The following is a 21,670-nucleotide window of genomic DNA, read 5'->3' as shown; positions in this document are numbered from 1 at the left end:
TCCTGAATTCACCAAGGACGAGAAAACAAGGCCCTGTGAGTAAAGAATTAGGAGCAACAGTTTTGTAGGGAGGTGAAGTGTGAAATTTCATTCTTCTCACAAACAAAAAGTTTACATCTTTATTTTGTCACTAAATCTTTTGCTCCTTCCTTTAAAACCCCCTTTAACCGCTTTAGTTTGGAAGTTGAAAAGAGAACGTGACATGAAAACACTCCACGTTTCTATAAAACTGCAAATATTTAACATAGTCAAACACTTTTTCAACACCTTGAAACTTGTTTCAAGACATTCTCCAACATCTCAAGGACCTGTGTGTCTCACCTTGAGGTTGGTGTGCAGGGCGGACTCTGGAGGGTAAACGATGAAGTGGCGTAGCGTGAAACCGAAACCCTGGGAGTTCTTATGGAGGACCAGCGTCCGGGGACCCTTCCAGCCCACGCCGCCCCCCTCCCTTCCCGACCGGGTCGCCATCGGCGGCCGAGGGTTGTCACCGGCTGAGGAGAGACCATCCCTCCGCCCCTTAGCCTACGGACAGAGAGAGAGAGAGAGAGATTCAGTGACATTCAGGTGGACTTGTATAACTTATATTTTTTAGATTAGATGTAAAATGAGCCCCAGTTGGTTCTTCAAACAGCCAGGTATATTAGCTGTTATAATATACATCATTGTCATTTGCAGATATTTCAAGTCCATGTGCCGTTCATGGGACCAAATCTACAAACGTGTGTGTAGATTTACAGATGCAGATAATAGATAAAGAAAGAATTTCACAAACTAACACCAGTTTTTCATCAAATCCTATTGAGAACCTTCTGTATTTTCCCATAATTAGCACCAACACTGCAGAAACATTCAGGTTTTTCCAGATGTAACGCACTTTATGATTCTCTGGAGAAGCACAAGGCGACTCTGTACCCAGACTCCAGACCAGTGACATCAACCCTCGACTGCTGGCTACATTAGCAGCTTCCTCATGACGCCCTGAACCCGGCCAGTCCTGCATGCCACCCAGCCTTAGAACAATGGTCCGTAAACACACCTGTGGGGTCCACTATCAGGAAGGCTTCTGTCTAGACAGGGCCACAAAGGCACTGGGGAATGTGGGGCTTCAGCAACACTGACCTTGGTCTTATCACAGGGAGAGAAAGTCTGGGGGGGAATCTGAACCCAGGGCAGAGAATAAAGGCAGATTTCCACTCGCTCTCTAAATATCTCATTCCTGCTGCCGAGTAAATAAGCCCAGCGAGCACAGCTGACACACACACGTGAGAACAATCACCCTCATGCCGCCCTGGCAACCCACATCTGTCAGTCAAACACAATCACCTGACCAAACAGGCATGAGCGAGGAGGAGGAGGAGGAGGGGGGGGGGGGGGGGGGGGGGAGAGATCATCATGTCATGTCTGCTGTGGTTTAGTTATCTTGTCCTACATGTTCCCAATCAAACTGTCCTTAGTGAAACTGAACCCGCTGAACTCCGGCTCCTTGACTTAAAGGAACAGATCATAAATTTGAGAGACAGCTCAGCACTTTAATCATCCATATGTCATCCCAGCCCAGTCTATCAATCACTCTGCTTTTAGCACACATTACATGCTGAAGCTCATGAGAGCGACAGCATTGTGTCTCACTTCCACACAGACAATAACTACCGACAATTAGAACTATGTTTTGATATACTTTCACGCTGAAAAAGTGACAATGCACAACAGAAACGTGCAGCTGCAAACTGATGCTGCAGCTGCAGAAATATTTTGAAAACAAAATGATGATGATGAATGAAAATATATGATTAAGCCTTTGGAAAAAACAGTTTGCATTTGTTTAAATATGTTGACAGTAAAGGCCGTGTTTCAGAGTGACTCGCGTAGAGCTGAAGCAATTGACTGAGAAAACGTAATACGTCAGTATTGGGAAAGTTCAGTTCTGGGAAATTGTGAGTCTGACTTCATACTGTGTTTATAATGGGACTGGTAGAGTGATGATAAGTATCCTCAGCATGCAATTACAGCTGTAGTCCACTTTCTTTGAATAATGCCTTTGTCTTTTGAGTTTACGGCTCAAACTGCCAACAGACAAATATCTGACAGAACCAGGTTTTTACATCGTCATATCACTTATCTCTGCTCCTACACAGTATCTTCCATTTCGGTTTAATCAATCAAGAACTCCCGAGGGAAGAGTTTCACACATCTTTCAAACACAACAACTTCAAGGAGTCAAAACAACGACGTGTGAATATTCTCCTCTGAATTCATCACAAGCTACAAATGAACAAAACAAGCAGCAGCTCAGTCCACGAGGACGTGAGCAGACACCTGCGCCCCGGCTCTCGAACACTCGGTTTGTACGTCACTACTATGGGTCGCATTTTTCCTGCCTGCATTATTCAGCCAAAATAAACCAACTCCGGGGTTAAGATTAAACACAGCAAATCAGGAGCATGAGACAGGTGGGAACGTGCCCTCACAGTCTGTCTGATTCATGCCGATTACAACGATTGTTTTTTAAATAAACACTCAGATATCAATACTCTATAATCATTGAGCTGGTAAAACGATTAACAGGCCAAACTCTTCTGTACCTCTTCAGATTTTGCGGTGAGATTGTGTGTGTTTGTGAACACGTCTAGACCACAAGCAGCGCAACCCCCTCGCCAAAATTCACACCCCGTGTTTCACTTCCTGTCCCCGCTTCTACACACAAACGCACACTGATACATAACAAATGCAGACACGCACACTTGACCTGGCAGGCCCGTGTGCGGCCACACAACAAGAGGAAGCGGCAGGCTGGAGACAGGAAGTGGGGTAGCGTTGCGGAGCGGGAAAACCAGAACCCTCCTATAAATACAGCCACTTTTTTTCTCCATCATGGAGGCGCTTCCACTCCTTCACTCCTCTTCCTCCTTCCTTCCATTCTCCTCCGTTCACCTCTCCTCCCTTCTTCCCTTCTGCTGTAATGGAAACCCCGGATTTTCTGACGTTCGCCGCGCATTTTCTCCCTCCTCTAATTTTATGTTCCCTCCAAGGAAAACAAGACCAAAAATAAATTTGAACAAAAAAAAAACTAATGTTATCTTTTATATGTTCAAATGCAATTCTGCTTATTTTCAAAAGCATCACAAAGCACATTCTTCAGTACATTTATGAAGTGTATACTTTGCAGATTGAGATCCATAACTCTGCGTGACACTCAAGGCCTGATCTTAAGTCTGTCAGTCTAAACAATGTAAAGTAACCCCTGCTATTTTCTCAAAGAGGCGAGCAGCGAGGCCTATTATGTGGCATGAGAGCATAAAGAACAGCGTGAGGAAGGCGGAGGAGTGTTTGGGGTGTCAAATTGAAATGACAAAGAAAAAGAAGAGAGGAAATGAAAGAGCAAGAGGGTGAACGGAGGAAGAGACGGGGTGAATTCCTGAGAGGGAGCGGTTTGGCTCGGACAAGTTGAAACACACACACTGTAACTGGCAGGGGAGGGGAGGGGAGGGAGCACGGAGAGAGTGAATGAGAGGAGAAGGATGAGGAGGACGAAGAGGAGGAGGAGTATCGGGCCCCTGCGAGAGACAGGCTCCAGCACGCCGGTTTCGACCACATGGTCCCTCCCAGCGCTGGGAATACCAAACCCTGTGATTACCCAAAACACACAGGGTCTGACTGGGTCTCTGAGCCAGCACCGTTTCCCACTCGGCTGCTCTGGACTGTGTGGGATGATGTGTGTGTTTCTGACTCGGCCATTCTGCCCAGTCTACACTCCACCTTTTCCCCCTGAAGCCAGAAAAACACCTCTCTTATATTTGTCACATCGATACGACTGGCCCGTCTGATCCCACGTTAGTGTTCAATTTAAAAAAAAAAAGAAAAAAAGATCCAAACTTGCTGACGTGCTCCAGCCTCTCCAGGCAATCGGACATTCAGTTTAACCAACATGGCACTTGGAAAATTTTTCCTGTGGTTTTCAGTCTAAACTTGACTTCCTATGAAGGCACACACAAGGGAAACCTCGCTCTTGTTTTGCTGAGGAGAGAAGATATTTGGTATTTCCTGCTCTCCTACTGGGAATTTCCACTGTTTAAGACTCTTTTTGGATGAAATTTGGACCAGTTTGCCGATTGAAGCTAATTACAATAACAAACATTGAAGGCTCTTCAGATAACGCGGGGTCCCGAGGAATCCCATTACCACCTGAATGTGATGTCATTAAACACACACACACACACACACACACACACAAAGCACAGGGAACAACTGAATATGCAAAGCAGCTTGTAATGCCACACGACAGTTTTGAGGGGGTGTTTAGTGGGTGAAGTGGTGCACTTTGACAACACACACACACACAAACACACACACACAGCAGCAGCAGCCAGCTCTTCCCTGCAGATATTTCTCCTTCTGATTTCAATTAAGGAGCATATCATTGAGACGCATGACTGAAAAGACAAAAACACAAGTGGTTCAGAGAGAGAGGAGCATATCTGCTTTGTTGGAAATGTGAATCTCTGAAGCTGAAATTTAAATTGCAGAAGCAACATTTAGAGCTCCACCAGCGCTGTTAAAAAAATATAAAGAATTGTAAGAATAAACAGTGTCAGTGTTTATCTTTCACAAAATCCAGTAAAAATGGATTTTCTCTTTGTAAGAGGCTTTTCTAGGACATGATGATATCGTCATGCCGCAGCCATAATCATCAGCAACAGCGTACGTGTTGGTTAGCACACACAATCCTCTCCTCGCTCCATCCAGAGGTAAAGCAGCAGGGAGGAATGCAGCGGCGGCCGGGGAGCCCGGCTCCTGCTAAAACCCCAGCAGGGCAGAACAATAATGCTCTTTTAAACAGCTGAGAGCTGCAACCTGTTTGAAAAGTGGAGCTTTACGGCTGTTACAAATGCTGACGAGCCTTTAATCCTGATCGCCGTAGCTGTCTGCACCCGCGGCCCTGAGCTGAGCTGCCAAGAGGGAACAGGAGAGGGACGGTGACAAGGCCAACCGTCTCGTTCTGATCATTCCTAGACTCACCGGCCACACAGACGGCGTGCTCCACCACCTCTGCAGGTCTAAAAGCATCCTACGTCTGCTGAAGGAGACGCATGATGTGTGCGTCTCAATATCCAGCTGTTCTCTTAACACTCAAGCCAAAGAGAAAACACAACCTGCTTTTGAAAACCGAGGGCAGCACAGGCTCAAATACTGTACATCCCTCTGTCATTTACATAACAAGACATTTTATGAGCCATGCATGTAGGCCTGTGTGTGTGTGCATTTGTGCGTGTGTGTGTGTTTGAACACCTCTCTGTCAATATCAATATAGTATGTGTGCTCAAAAACCAGTCCAACCCCATTGTCAGTTAAAGCAGGCCAACGTGTGATGATGCAATGTCGGTTAAACAGGGTTTTCTACTAGAACAGTAAAACATATTGTACTCTCCTCTTGTCCAACTGCCAGAGATGCTTGTGGAATTTTTTATTCATATGACAGTCGTTTTGGCCACTTTGATTTAAATCCTGGTCTAAGGAGGAAAAGGAAGAAGAGGATCAGGAGGAGGAGGAGGAGGAGGAAGAGGAGGAGGAGGAGGTGGAAGAGGAGGAGGAGGAGCTGTAGTTTCAGAATAACTTTTACAGGGTGACTTGGTAGCTCAGTGGGCAGAGGCACGTGGCATGTAGCTAGTGTATGACGTGGGTTAAATCTGGCCGGGGACTTTTTATCCTCTTGACTCTGCTTTCAACTATAAGAAAGAGGAGAAAGTGCCACAGAGATTTGTGGAAAAAAAAATAGATGTGCTGACAATGACAGTTATGACCAGAACGTTCCCTTTTTCCCAAAAAGACTCATGAATGAAGTTGATTTTGGCATCTGAGGAGCCTCTTTTCCTGTATTATGAGATTCTTATCAGTTTCGTCTTCACTGACTGTAAAGAAGGATATTTTCTGCTCCTGAAGGCAGCTGGAAAAAAAAAAAAACTCACGGCACACAGATGGAAGCCGGTGCTGTGCTCCTTCACACGCCATAGAAATTGCAACGATACCACAACAAACAAAAATGACACACTGATGATCTTAGAGATAAAGAAACCACATGATGCAAAGCTGCGAGCGATGTGGATGAGTAATGACATGGAACCACTTGGCGTCAGCAGCAGGAGACGGTGACAAACTAAACAGAGCTGTGTTTCCTCCTCACTTCCAATGAATTTCTCTCTGATTCAGTGTGTTTGTTGCAGCTGTTTATATATACCCCCCACCCCCACCAACTACCCACACACACATTCCTAATTGTGGCATTTCTTAACTGTGTCAGTTAAACATGGGGGTGGGGGGTGGGGACCAACTGGGAAAAAGGGTTAAAAAAAAAAAAGGAGAAGTAATATTCCACATAAATGGACACAATGAAATGAGATCATGTGAGGAAGTGATGCCCTGAATACTGAGGGCATCTGGGGGGTGTGGGGGTGGGGGAATGACAATCGCACAGCTCCAACAACACCTCGCTAAAAGTGGCACTTAGCAGCCTCCTCCTTCATCTGTCTTTAGCCACTAATTAGAAACCCTCCGAGGAGGGAGAGGGTCAGTGCGCCACACGAACACACTCACATAGACGGACACACACGTCAGCCGTGGAAAAATGAGAACGAAGTAACGCAGAGGAATATGTATCGTTCTGAGCTCAGCTGCGTTCACCCAGTTCACGCTTCTTTTCAGGGTCAATGCATGGGGTGTTAGAAAATAGTGCGAGCTATACGAGGATATAAATGGCTTCTGATCATCACTGACTTTGTTTACACACCTTTGATCAACACTTCACTGAATGAAATCCACATGTCATGACTGGAGAAATCTCTCTCAACAAACCAGCCAAACACTAAATGATCAGAAGATAAAAAGTCACATATACGACAGAATAAACAAGACCAGGGGGAACTAATCTTAATTTCAAGCACATACAGTAATAATCTAACTTAATCCATTAACACAAAGTGACGTCAGAGCATTTCCTGGGAAGTCAAAAACACTGAGCGCGCTAAACAGAAGCAGCCCGAAGGCAACGCGACTACCTGCAGGTTAAAGAGTCTGTCGGCAGCTGGCTGGTTAACACGCTTCAAACCATGGCTACAGTTAGGTGGATACTTTGTTGACATGCGTGACCAACACATCCCACACGAGATCACACACAGTGTGATCTTATTTCTTTAAGAACCACAGAAATCACAAAACCTTTGCATCATCTTTGTGTGTAAATGTGGGAGGATTTGGCTGCTTATATCATCTGAGATGATTAGACGATTAATCGATTAGGAGATTGACGGACACTTAACGACCTATTGATTGTTTCGACATGTCTAAAACATTTGCACATCTCCGACTCTCCAATGTGTCTCCAACGACTCGCACAATAAGCATTTGGAAGATCTCTGAAAACCGACACTTGGGAATTTATCCTTATTTTCGGATGTTTTATCGACTAAAAAATGTATTCACTCATTATAAAAAATAATCAGTGACTATTTTGGCAAAGCATGTTCCACATGATCTTATAAAGCTTAAATGTGAAACACTTCACATGGAATCAGTGAGTCAACCGTCATGTAACTGAAGCAGGTGACTGAAATGATGCTTTAAGTCAAGGTCTCCATATCCAACCTCTAGATGAAGATGGGTGACCCCCTCCTTACCCTGGGCTGATGGGAGCTCTTGCTGTGCCCAGTGGGCATGGCGGCTGGTGGGGATGGTGGCGGCGCGGGCCCTGTGGTACCGCGGAGCACCGCCAGCCAGATGCAGCGGGGTTCAGGGGAGCTGCAGTCCACCCCCACCGGGTTCTGGAAGCTCCAGTCAGACCCGGCCGGCGCAGGGCACGGGAGCATAGCAGCTGGCATCGGGGCGCGGAGTTTGCTCAGATCCGCATCCCTCACCGCCCACATGGGCTGCTCACACACTCAGGTCACCACACAAGGTCTCTAGACGCAGAAACACAGAGGGAACAAGCGGGCGAAGGGAGGATGGGTGGTCTTAATGGAGCTTGCGGATCTTCCTCTGGGATCCTCCGCTCACGGACTCAGGAGTCTCTTCTCCCCGTCTCCTGGCTCCAGTCCATCGCCGTCACTGCCGAGCCTCCGGAAAGTTTAATCCCACAAGTTCCACATCACAGCTCGTCGCTCCTGACCTCCGAGAATCAGCTCTTCAGGACTCCAACACACATTCACGCACACACTCTCAGAGGAGGTGGGGGTGGGTGGGGGGGTGGGTGGGAGGGAGGCGGGGGGGTGGTTCAGTCCAGGGGGAGCAGAAGGCAGGCTCCTGGGCAGCAGATGGAGGAGTGTGTGTGGCGCTGGGATGGAGCAGAGGTAGGTCTGGTTTCACTACAGACACACACAGAGAACAACTGACAGCGTCCCTCCCGCTGGTGTCCGGTGATGTTCTGCATACAAAGCCACTCTGTCCACCCCCAAAACACACACTGCTGTCCCAGAGGGCTGGATCCTCTGTCTCTCCTCCCTCCCACTGCTCTCTCGCTCTCTCTCTCTCTCTTTTCTTCCACCCTCCCTCTGTATCTCTAGTGCCAAACAAATCCCTTCATCTCACTCTCATCTCTATCCCAAACTCTGACCCTCTTTATCTCAGCAAGCATCAGATATTTCATCCCTCGCTACTGTCCCTCCTCGGCTCTTTTGCTTTCTCTTTCTCCCTTTGTTTTTGTTACTCAATCCGTATCCCAACAGTCGCTCGCTCCTTCCCCATGAACCGGTTCAACAGTGATCAGCAAACAAACAACTGCGCTGTACAGTCAACCGCAGTCTAATCCAAAAAAACACTGGACATCACAGAGGCCAGACGTTAGGCTTGAAGGAGGCGGCAGTTAACAGTCCAGATGGAGATATCTCCTGAAGGCTGCTGCTGATAGGTTCAATCCACTTCAGATCTCTCCTGCGCTGCGTGAAGAGGAAGCCACACGTGTGCTGCATGTGTGTGTGTGTGTGCGTTTGTGTGTGTGTGAGAGAGAGAGAGAGAGAGAGAGAGAGAGAGAGAGAGAGGTACAAACACAGTGACAAAGCTGTGATCCCGGCGCTAAACTCCACAAAAGCCGGCCCTGCCTCTGCCACCTCCCCTCCAGTCAGAGGGGAGACAAACAACAAAAAAAGAGAAAGAGAGAAAGAGGCCAATTTCCAGCACAAAGAGAAAAGAAAACATTTGCCTTGCTGCTGTATTCACTATTTCACTCCCTTTCTTTTTTCTTTTCTTTTTTTTTGCTTAAGAGGGGAAAATATAGAGGAGGGAAGATGATAATGAGAGGAGAACGTGGAAAAAGTGGCAGGAGAAAGAGAGGGAGAAACAGCTGCTACTGAGTGTCAACATGAACTCTTTATCAAACCTATACTCCCTCTCTTTCTCGTGCGCACACACAGACACGCACATGCGCGCACACACACACACACCTATTCACAGGATCCACCCATACAGCACAGTGACACCTAAACATCTCGCCACTAAATCAGTCAGAAAGGTGACCTGCCCCCCCCGTCCGGTCCGGTCGCCCACGCAGCAGAGTTCTCACCAAACAGCCAGGTGTCCAGGATACGTGCGAGAGCGGCAGACAGGTGACCATGCTGTTGCAGACAACTGACTTTCCCTTCCAACGCTAATCACTGTTAGCACGCCGCCGCACATCCGTTACCACTGAGGTTAGACAGGTTTCACCTGCTGTACAGGGGGGCAAGTACCAACTCGACTGGATGGGAGGCCGTCATCCACACAGAGACTGTACCCTCTGGATATGCTGCAAGAACACACACTGCAGGCCTGAATACTGCCTACCCATAAGGAGGGATTAATGAGCATCTAACTGTAGGAGATTCATTGTTCTGATAAGTCTTTCTGTCGGTTTTATTCTTTTAACAGTGAATAGTCTCATTGTCTGTATTGTATCTCCACATTCAGTTGATTTGCAAAGCTTCTTTGTATATTTATACAAAAGTTAAGCATTGTACACTAAAACATACGTATACAGAACGTTTACAGAAAACGCATTAAAATATGCAGATAACTAAAATGAGCTTTCTGTCTAAGTTGCCAGTCACTCTAAAGGTTTGATTTTGCACTTTGATAAATTTGGGGACTCTCAAGAGACCAAAAGATTAAATGGAAGCAGCAGAGTATGAGGTATTTGGACTTTAGAGGCTCCCTGTGGAGTTTAGACCTCCGGTAGCAGTGTGGAGCCGTTTCGTTATGAGTGGATCCTCATTTTGTTAATCAACGCTAGAGTTTAAATACTTCAAAAATCAGTCTTTTCACATGTTACGCAACAGGTTTGTGAGACCTTGAGGATACACTCAGTGTGTTTTGGTGAGAAACACTTTTGTTAGTTTACAAGAGAACTCCACAGGGTCCCTTTAGGACTGTGTACGGGTCAAGCTCCAAAACCCTGGATCTCACACTTCCCATAACGCGACTCAATAGTGTATTTCCTTCAGCTCCCACATGCCTGGTTAACGCCTACGTCTTTAAAACTTCCTGAACAGAGACTTTCCATTACAACTTTTAAGACCAAGCCGAGATAGCGGCATCGCTAGGGTTATTTTGTCAGACTCTGGAGTTCGCACAGGACCAGTCGAGCTCCCAGTGGACTTAAAGTGGTGTAATGCCCCTTTTTAAAATATTATCAATGACAACTGAGCATGTCTCCTGAGGTTGATTTCTTGTTGGGATAACAAAAAGCACTGACTGTTGATATATGATATAACGTAGTGTTTATGTGCTGCTGGTCGTACCAGACCAAATAAGGCTGTAGTGGCAAAACCTTTAAGTCTATTGAATTGAGTGACTGTGTTTTAAATTCAACTTTTCATTTGCAACAGAAAATCTGAGTTATTTCTTCTTTCAAAAGTTACACAGTGTTACTTTAAAGGACCTTAACACCCAGCTCAGGTTGATCTAAACTCCACTTTATCCCTGGTTTAAATACTTTGAGCCAGCACACACTTTCACTAATACACACACACACACACACGCACGCACGCACGCACGCACGCACGCACGCACGCACGCACGCACACAGCGTTTACGTGTGAACACAAAGGCTGTTTCTCCCGTGCACGCACACACACAAACACACGCCACATGTCCCACTGAGTCACAGCAGAGTATAAATACACCAGGCTATGTAATTAGGGTTCTTCATAAAGTCAGACTGTGGCTGTGTGTGTGTGTGTGTGTGTGTGTGTGTGTGTGTGTGGGGAGGGGTGGGGGGGTTCTCTTCTCTCTGTGGTTCAGACCAGAGCTCTGGGTTCGACGCACCGCCAGGCGGAACCGCCCTGCAGGGGGACGATTGGATCAGCGGCGGGCGCAGGAGGAGGTCCAATTCTTCTCCAGGAGGGAGAGATGTGTGAGAAATCGGACCGCATCCGTGCAGCATAGAGCAGCAACTGGATCAGAGTGTATTTCTGGTACAAAGCCAGACAAGATTTTAATATCTGAAAATACACAAGTGCTCAGTTTAACGGTGGCAGCGCTGAGGGGGGATTTCATATCACATTTTTCACGATAACAGTTAGTTTTGGCGAGGAGGGAGCAGTGCCTAATTTGGAAACAAAAGGTCTCTGTCAGTCCAGCTCCCTCTCCCCCTCTCTCCCTTTCTCGTTTTCATGAACCATGGAGGCATTTACAAAAAGAGGAGGATGAGGGTGAAGAGGGGGGCAAAAAGCAAGAAGTTGAGAGGAGAGAAATGAACAAAAAGGCGTTGAGTTACAGTTTACATGGAGGACAAACAGTCACACATGAGGAGCTGTGACAATAGCACCTCCTCCAACCAGTGACCCACACTGTCTCCTGTTTGGCTGCAGCATGCCCGAGCAGGCAGACGGATACACATCCGTCATCTGTATGTGGGCCTAATGTACATCACACAAGGCACACCTCTCTTATCTGACTGCTGCTCTGCACCCCGGGGAAGAGACATACTTCATGTTAGCAATCTTTTTATCATAACCTGACAACACAAAGCTCCTGGAAGTCAGGAAATCAAAGGCCGACACGCGCTGCTAATCTCAGGGGAGCGATGCCTCGTTGCCTCCTGCCCCGGCCCCCTCTGCGCTCTGACAACAAACACATCAGTGGAAAGTGAAAGGGGTAGGGCCGGGACGGAGCGGGAGCACGGCTGTCGGTGTAACGGACAGATTAGTTTGGTGATATGTTTTAATCCCCTTCATACTCATAACATGACCGCAGGCCAACAGATTAACACACACAACCCGCCTCCCCTTTTTTTTTTTCCACTGTGGCTTCCTCACAAGACAAAACAAAGTTCTCCTCCTCTGTGCTGCGCCTACACATTAAAATGCAGAGCTGCCAGAAGGAGACAGAAGCTGAGGCTTGACAGGAAATACACAGGAAGGAGAGGAGTGATGAGTTTCAGACTGCTGAGTGAGCCTTTGGTTGGCGTGTCACAAACAAACCCGGCTGCAGACACAACCATGGGGTGTTTTTCTCTAAACACAGGCTGCAGCAATTCAGAAAAAGTACGGCCAGGGTCAGTGGAGGACGCAGTGGGTTTGATGCTCTCAGTGAAACTCCTCCGCTCCACTCGGTACCAGAGTATGAAGTCTGGAAACTCTTCAGCTCAGAGTGTGAATCCTGTCCCCTGCTGGTGAGGGAAACGCTGCACTGACACAAGCCTGACTCAACATGTGGCATGAGGAGGTTTCATGTGATGAAGCAGCAGCCACATGAATTGTCACTGTTGCCACACTGCTGCTATAAATGAAGAGTGATACAAGCTGAACCACAAAAAATATGCATGATGCACTGCAGTGACAGCCGGAAGAGATGAGTAATGGGATCGAAAAAGAATCAAAACAGACTTTTTCTATAAAAAAATGATGTTTATTTCTTCATACTTTGTGAAATATTGGACATTTTCTTCCTTCGGCCTCTGAACAAATATTAAAATGAAACAGTTTGTGAAGGTACAAAAAAGTATAGCCATTCTGAACCTGTAACCAGGGGATCAAATGTAGATATATAGATATTGCTTCACTTCAAGGAGACAGGAGCCATAAAGCTGGAGAATAGGACAGGGTATCATTTGAGTTTTAGTACCAATATGAAGAACTTAATTGTGTTTCCTCAGTTTCCTGGTTTAAAATCAGTTAATATTTTTAATTTTAATATTCACACATCTCAATATTCAAATCTACAAACACTTTTTGTTCAGTCTTTAAAAAGTGCTGAAGTTTGAAACCTAGTCCTCGCAGGGAAACCGCTTATGTAGAGTGATGGAGGGGATCGCTCCGTCTAGACGGACATCACCAGTAATCTGTGGAAGTGGATTCTGCAAAAGCAGGAGCTTGTGTGAAAAAGGACGCAGTTGTTTTAAGCAGGTTAATTTTAACTTTAATCTCCTGTAAATCCCCATGCTATAGGCCTATTGGACCGTGCTCAGGGTGCAGTTACCAGCCAGCGGCCACGAGAGGGCAGCCACAACACAGAGTCTGACAGCAGATGGGTGGGGAAGAGCTCAGAGGGCACTGGGACACAGGGTACAGAGCGCAGGGTGGAGACGCTACATGCAGCCACATACTGCTTTTAATGTCGGCATCGGGATGCGTGTGCAGGCTGAGTAGGTGCAAGGTGTTGACCTATAAGCAGTTATCTGTGCTCTCAGGTCAGTTACTAATGGATAACATCAGTCGGGGTGGGAGACGGCGGCTGGAGATCAGAGAGGTCACACCTGTTGAGGGCTTTGAGGTGGAAACAGCCTCGAGAAGTCCAGAGACGAGAGCAGGTGGAGTCGGAGATGAAATGTGCGAGGGTCAGATATCCCATCAACCCACAGCTGAGGGGAGTTGGGTGGTCTGCCCCTCCCACCCTGCCTGACTGGCTAAGACTGATAAAACAACAACAACAACAACAACAACAATGCACAGCTCACTCCTGCAGACTGGAGGATTAAAGCAGTTCAAGCAGCCAACCTGACCATGTGCTCCTCCGTAGGAAAGCAACGCATTATGCATGCATTCTTTACTAATGTGTGTGTGTGTTTGTGTATGTGTGTGTGTGTGTGTGTGTCTGTGTGTTACATTGCGAGCACGTGAAGTCAGAACATGTGAGCTGTTTCAGCGTGGAAACACTGAGCTGTACTCGAACTATTGGTAACAAATATTCACCTTTACGTCACCTCTTCGCTCATCCAAGACACCGGACCACGTCCCATCAGTCACTCCGCTCACACTGACATTTATACCACAGCAACTGCAGCTGGTGATTATTTTCATTATCAATTAATGTGACATTTAATATGTTTGGTCTGTGAGATGTCAGGTCCATCGAAATGTCCATGAAAGCCAAAGATATTCAGTTTACTGTCACCCAAAATTAAGACAACTTGGAATTTTTCTAATATGAGGAACTGAAACTAGTGAACTTTTGGCCTTCAGATTATGAATGAATAAATTACTAAACCATTTAATTTATTCATCAAGAAAAAAGTGCCAAATATTCACAGGTTTCAGCTTCTCACATGTGTGAATTTGCTTCTTTATTTGTTTTTGTACATCGAACATCTACAAGAAAAGAGAAAAGTTTAAACATGTAATTCCATGACAACTGGGCGAACTCTGATGAAGCTCACGATATGAACAGCTCAAAAAACGTTCTGTATGGTGAGAGATTTCTTCAACATTTTATGACATTTTCTACACTGAACGATTCTGTCATAAATTCAAAAATGAAAGTCACAATGAAAATATTTCACGCCTCATTCATACATCACCACAGACTGTGGACGCTTCATGTTGCCTCAGACAAACCGCCGCCAAGAGACAACAACAGCACGTTTGGGATATTTAACATAAAAATGTTATTGGCTGACTCAGGATTCTGGACGTGTCCATCATGCTACATCTGCCACAAGGGAACGTGGGATACATGAGGTAGCCGGCCAGACAAGCCTCTACGTAGACAGATAGAGAGTGGGAGGGAGAGGGGGGGTTGACAGATGTTGGAAAGTGAACTCCAGGGAGGGGGGGGGGGGCTTCCTGAGAATAAAAAATGAGGGCAGAGAGAGAGAGACAGAGTGATTTAAAGCAGAAACAAAGGGCAAGAAGTTGGGGAGAGCAGATGTTGAGGAGAGAGGAGAGTGGTTTTTACACATCTGAGCTGAGACATGGAGACACACGCTCATATTTACTCACAGATACGCTCTAATTACCTCCCGTACATCTCCTCCCCACTGTATCATCTGTGACAGAGATGCTCCCACTGACTGTAGCGCAACACACTGATGCCGACTGAAAGCCACATTAACACACCATGAGTGTAGCTCACGTTCTGTTGAATCTTGGTATGCCGATGAATTATTAAATGCTATTAGACTTGGCTTAGTGTATGTGCACATACAGTACAGTATGTGTGTTGGAGTTGGGGGGAGGATCTGTTCCATATGAGCCATTTGACCCTGTTTCATGAAGTGTTTTTATTTCCTCAGCTGGGCAACATTTCATTGTCAGAGGAGACTCACAGGTCGTCTCATATGTGATCAAAACTGTAGTATGCAGGGAAGAAAGCCAGTGTGTGTGTGAGAGGAAGATCTATTGGTAGAGAAAACCAAAGCTAAATGCACACATTATGTTTCCCAGCGCTAAGTGGAGGGATGGTGCTCTGATTTAACCTCATTAGCAGGGAGTGTCTCCTGCAGTCGAGAGCCTTCTTTATGCTGGGGTCACTAAACTGAAGAGAAAGCTTCTTGCAGATTTGTCCACATCACATGCTCCCTTTTTATTTCCTGTATTTCTCGCAGCTGCAGCTATTGTTAGTTTTTGGTTTTATGAGAAATCTGCCTCTGAATCTTCTGCAACCACCACGGCACAGCGGAGGTAAAGAGAACATCGACCGTGCGGCTCAAAGTCACATTCAAAAAACAACACAGCAACATGTCTTCCCCAAGAACAACACCGAGAGTATTTCTGTGATTTAAAAACAGAAGTTCCAGGTCTGTGATTATTCTGAGTAACTGTGTGGAACACTAGAAAAGATCTCGGACGGATATCTCAGAATCTCGACAGATGAAACTAAAACTACGACCACGGACGGCCGATACTGGATTTTTGAGGTTGACGCTAAGGTCGGGTTCCTGCTAAATCGAGAACAGTTTGCACAACTTGTCCGACCACGTCAGAAGGCAAAAGTATATACAGCTGTTCCATGTGGCCACACTCGAAGGCAGGAGACATGATGATAATCATTTAAATCCTCGAACACATTCACTTGGTTGTTTCTCGCACAGGAGGGAAAAGAGGGAAAGGGGAAACAATCTTTTAGATTTGTTTTTGTAACCGAGATGAAGCGCGCACAGGGGGATATGTTGCGGTAGAAAAATCAACTCGTCAGTGCTCTCTGGTGGACAAACTGTAACAGTGCCAGGAGCCACGTTTCCATTGCATTTTGCAAAATAGAAGCAATTTTTTTTATTTCTTTAGAAAAGTTGACAAAACACAATTGCTAAAGGTCTGTGTTTACAATGAGAGATGTTATTGGAGTAAAGCTGGGTTTTTCTTCTCTCGCGATATCATTCCAATTATTATAAACATGGTGACGGATTTCCAGCATCTGCGAAGTGTTGGGATGGAGATTTCCATAACATCCACCGCAATAGCTGTTGTAGTATTTAATCAAAGGCGAGGAGAGCAGCTGGGGCACGTAATGACCGAAAGGCAAATTCCTCATATCTATATATAAGGCGGCCACTCATCAGGGCTTTTTGGGAGATAATAGTCTGTAATGTTTTTGGATGTCATGTGAAAACCTCCACTCATGCAAACATTTTTTCCATTACTCGTTTTTTTTTTTTTTTTTTAGTTCCTAATTTCCTATTGCACATTCAGCAGGTTGTTGGAAACGTGCCTACTGTTTCTAAACATGTCAAACCTGGTTTGACTTTTCAGTTCTGCAATTTCTTGACACACGGATACATCTGCAATAATATGCTAATAAACTCAAATCGGCCGGCATATCAGCCCAGCCAATTGATTGACAACCACAATTCTTTGTTAACTTTCAGCTGACGTACGGTAATACCAATACATCTTTGATAAGCTGAAACTGCTTGATATTGACAGCTCCAACTTAAACCATCTGCACGGCTCCATACCGCCAGAGCTAAGTGAGAAATCATGCATTTTTGGGTGACGTGATCCTTTACAAGCAAACCACTCTCGCCTGCCATTACAAATGCAGCCTTTCTCCAGGTTGTCATTTCTCATCTTGAAACTCGTCTTCTTCCTCATCATGGTCGCCACAGCGTTTCCCAGACAAGGTGCCTCTGTTGGAGAGGCATGAGAAAATAAACCCCCGCAGGGGCTCAGGGAGACGAGTTTGACGGCCGAGACGTTTACGCTCATTATGGTTTTGAAATCGGCTTTCACAGCTGATTCTTCTGAGTGTGAAGGTTCAGGACTTAAACCTCGTCTCACACTGCAAATACAAGTCTGCAGCGGCCAGCCAATCAGTTAGCCGCGAACAGAGACCTGCAACAATCTGGGAAATAACGAGCAGCACCAAATTAAAAAAAGCACAGACTGTGTGGAATGAAAAATGTTCCACCTTGATGTTTGTTTTCCTTTCTTGCTGAAGTTGCGTGAGAGCTCATGGATCCAAGTGGTCACCAAGAATGCTGAACTCCAAACAAATCTGTTCCAGTTAAAGATGTGATATGTTTTCACAGTGTTTGTAGCCATGCAGCCGAACCTGCGCTCACACAGACAGAGACTAATAACAGCTTTTTAACTGCTACATCTTGAGTGGCACTGTGAGGCGGCGGCGGCTGTGTTTCGTCAGGTAAACTCCCAGCTGTACTTTCTCTTGAATAGACACATCTGTCTCCAGATGTGTGTATACCATATATACTATCAGGGCCAATGACGACATCTGGCAAAGAGCTAACCCTACTCTCCTTGCACTGTACCCCCTCCCCCTCCACTCTCCTCTGTACTGACCACAACCGCTGGGAGCAATCAGAGCGTCACGTCTGAGCTCCGCTGCAATAAGAGCCCCCTCACCCCCCCCCCTTCTTCCTACTTTTTTTTTTTTAATGCCTCTTTCTCTTTTCTTCTCTTTCTCTCCTGGTTGTTTTCAGAAGCAGGCCTCAGCAGCAGAAAACCACAGGGCTCCAGCAGGCCTCTAAACTCTCCACCCCCACCACTTTGTTTGCATCTGGGCGAAGGGCGGCCATACTTGGAGCCCCCCTCTTCTTGGCTGCTCCCCCCTCCCCCCTACAAGCCCAGACATATATATTTAGCTCATCTCCGCCTCTGTGTAATTAACAGATGAAAATTATAAGTTTGAGACTTGAGGATGACGTTGTTGTTCTCCTTGGCTGAAGCTGGACCCGAGCTCGCATCTCAGCCGAGAGTCCCAAACCCAGGCAGCGCTCCAAGGTTTCGGGGCGTGGTGGAGGCGATGCTGAGCCAGGCTGGGAGGCTTAAACTGAGCCGGGGAGGAGGGAAGGCGGAGAGAGCGGGACTGCAGAAAGGAGTCTCCAGTGTTTATTAGAGCAAGCGAGATGGCCTGCCTGCCTCCAACAGCCCTGGAGTTTCCATTTGAGGTCATCTGGTTTTTACATTCCTGCCATGCACCACCGCTCGCACCACGCTGAGGAAGTCCACCATTGCTCTGTTCGCACAGGATCGTACAGTCCAGCGATTCTCAAAGTGGAGTCTGGGGGTGCAGAGAAGCCGCATAAGGAGCTCTCAGAGCTGCAAGGAAGGGTTTTAATGTCGTCACAAATACTCCTCACAGACAGAACCTGATCACCTGGGACTCTGAGCACTGTGTCTGGGTGTATGTGATGTGAAAATATTTGAGAATTGCTGGTATATACATTGCTTTTTCAGATGCACTGGACACAGCTCTAAACACAGCTGGGCAATTTTTCCATAAGCCTCTTCAACAATCCCAAATTTCAGCCCGTTTTCCATCCCTCATGACCCTCTCACACTGACCTCTTTAACCGCTCAACAGACGGTGCCACCGGGCAAAAAGATATTCACACACCATAAATCAATTACTGCATGAATTTCGAGGCCGAACAAATCAAATCTGCTCCCCTGTAAAATCTCAATTTTCTCCAATCCGGTCAACTTTGAAGCCGAAAGCAAAGCAAAGCCGATGGCATGTGACGCAAAGAAAACTTTACACGAGCTACTTTTCTCACACTGTGCTCGACTGATACACAACAGATCAAATCCAAACTCTTTCTCTCCTCCTCCTCCTCCTCTCTTCATCATTCTCCAGTGGCACAGAGATGGTATACAGATACCGCCTGGCATGTTTTGAATACACGAGGATCGGCCCACGCTATCGTTTCATCTGCCTGCTCCTTCCTGTTGACACACCGCAGACTGTAAAACCCCAGCTGAAAAGGAAGGGCATCTCTAGAGGGACGGGGATGCTGCTGGTGTCTGCGCGTTGGCCGTTTTCTTGCCGATCCCAGAGGCCCTGCCTTTTGCATTGTTTAATGCAATGATGAGATCCGTATGCCAAGCCGATGCGGATGCCGCTTCTGTGTCTTTAGCCTCTGTCGCCCTGTGTTAGCCGTCTTTTAATGCCAGGATGGCAGCAGCTCAGAGTCGCTCGCCCCGCAGAAATAAACTGTCCTCTGCCGTTTCATGACTTGTTTCATAAGGTCAGACGTGCGGCCTCAAGGGGAAGATGGGTCGCGCTCGTCTCCCCGCTTCGGCCCGATGGGATGACAGCGTAGGATTGTGACTGTTGACATGGGAGTCACACACACACACACACACACACACATATGGTCTCAGTCTGTTTTTGAGATGAAAGACACACTGGCACTGCTCTGAGCAAAGAGGAATGCTAATAGAAACATACTGTCCTGTTAGTTTTCACTCTGTAAACTGAGTGAGCAGAGGGGGAGGGAGAGGATGTGCAAGAATCGCACCGAGACCAACCTTTTATGGCACAAATTCACAGAGGAATACCTACTGCTTGAACTATGACAGCTAGCTCAGAAGTAGGGTAGTAGTAACAGTTTAGGAAGCATACCTGACTCAAAATGAAAACGTCTACGGCCGGACATTCAAGACAAAGGCTTGAAGAATGAAGGCGGTTGAAAACAGGAGGACCCTGAAAAAGGAGATGACCAAAGAAGGCAACAGAGAGGCGATCAAAGCAGACAGCGACTGCCCAAAGTTACGAGAAAACAAGAGAGTTTGGAAAAGGTTGGAGTACAAAAAAAAAAAGATCAACGAGGATGGAAACACGCGGAGGAAACAGAACACAGGAGGAAACAAAAAAGAGGAAGAAACTGAAAGGGATACAGTGATGAACACAGATCAGTGTGTACAGAGATACTGGATTTGCATGTGCATAGTTTTCTGGTTAAGGTGATGTTTGGGATAAGCGGAGAGTTTTGAATATTAGCCAAATTAACCATTATACTGGATGCAACAGCAATCTGGAGGAAAGTGAGGCAAAGTTAAGCAGAATAGGACAGCTACGGGATTATACCATGTTTACATGTGGGGGTGTTTTTGATGATACAGGATTATAAAAGCTGCTTTATCCAGGCTGATTAATTTAGTGTCCTTAATATTTAAGAAGAAAACCAGGTTAACAGAGCTGTGAAGCTTCAAGTAAACTGTCCTGGGTAAAGGAAACAGACAGGGACGAGCTTGTAAAACAGCTTCTCTGAGGGATTACTTCCTGACTTTAATTTCTAAGCACAAAGTGGCAAATGACAGAAGAGAGAGGGGGAAAAAAAAAAGACCTGAATTTTTGCCTTTGTTCCCTCAGAGCAGAATCCAGCCACCACAACATAACTGAGGTAATAGAGACGGAAAGCCAGAAAGTCACTGTTGCCCGCCGGCCAAGAAATTATTACATGGATTAAACGTGTTACTTAGTAGAATTAGGACGAGAATGGAGAGAGAGGACATTTTGGACCACTGATACATTCAAGACAACAAATAAAAACAGTGTATGAGCGGCGTTATCCTCTGAGAGAATCTTAGTGAGCATGTAAACAGTGGCGGTGTTGTGCTGGACCAGCAGGCATCAGGAAAACCACAGCACTCTATCTCTTCCCAGCATCCACTGCTCCTCATTAGCTTCCTGATAATCTCTGCCCCGTGATTCTGCCGGACTGTCAAAACACCCTCACCCCGCCTCCCCCTTCTCTCCGTCCAAGACTGCTTACAAATAGTAAGAAGGACAGGACTGATGGTTGTGTACTAATGTGTGTGTGTGTGTGTGTGTTGTTCAGCACTGTGGCCCGGGTTGTTTAGGAAGTGCAGCGAGAGGTCAGTGAGTCAGCTCACTAACCCCGAATGAAACAACAGTAATTTACTGCAACTGACCTGCAATTCACAGTTCATCGACTCGTAGCCGGAGCTGTGATGGGCGTTAGCTGGCCCGCTGCCATTTACAGTATAAACAAGCCCAGAGGAGCCTCCCTGATCTCAACGTTACGCACAGTGCGCGAACATCATCACACTGCTGCCACCACAGCTCTCCTCCTCCTTCTTCTTCTTCTCCTCATTAATGGACTTCCTGGCCTCGGTACAAAGACCAGAACATGCTGTGATTCTCCTACAAGTTGATTACATAACTTTTCATTTTCAACAGCTTTGCTGAATAACCCCAATATTCTAACACTAACGTCACAGAAAAG

At 46.3% G+C, this 21,670-nt stretch overlaps 1 protein-coding gene across 7 annotated transcripts in view; it reads right to left on the bottom strand.

Annotated features, from left to right (window-relative positions):
• arhgap23a (Rho GTPase activating protein 23a) overlaps positions 1 to 21,670 on the bottom strand; it is a 72,626-nt gene that overhangs the window by 28,749 nt on the left and 22,207 nt on the right. For 3 of the 7 annotated variants that reach the window (XM_056402080.1, XM_056402083.1, XM_056402078.1), the window contains exons 1-2: positions 7,671 to 8,989; positions 322 to 525 (exon numbers count right to left, since the gene is read on the bottom strand). In XM_056402080.1, coding sequence (XP_056258055.1) covers positions 322 to 525; positions 7,671 to 7,916 — 450 coding nt within the window. In that variant the 5' untranslated portion in view covers positions 7,917 to 8,989. Of the gene's footprint in view, positions 1 to 321; positions 526 to 7,670; positions 8,991 to 21,670 lie in introns of those variants that run through there. The other 4 variants (XM_056402077.1, XM_056402079.1, XM_056402084.1 and 1 more) reach the window with 2 other exon arrangements.

The sequence above is a fragment of the Seriola aureovittata genome, chromosome 17 (assembly GCF_021018895.1).
Source record: "Seriola aureovittata isolate HTS-2021-v1 ecotype China chromosome 17, ASM2101889v1, whole genome shotgun sequence".
Taxonomy (NCBI): Eukaryota; Metazoa; Chordata; class Actinopteri; order Carangiformes; family Carangidae; genus Seriola; species Seriola aureovittata.
Note: the sequence above shows the minus strand (reverse complement) of the source record. Positions and strands in the feature narration are given on the sequence as shown.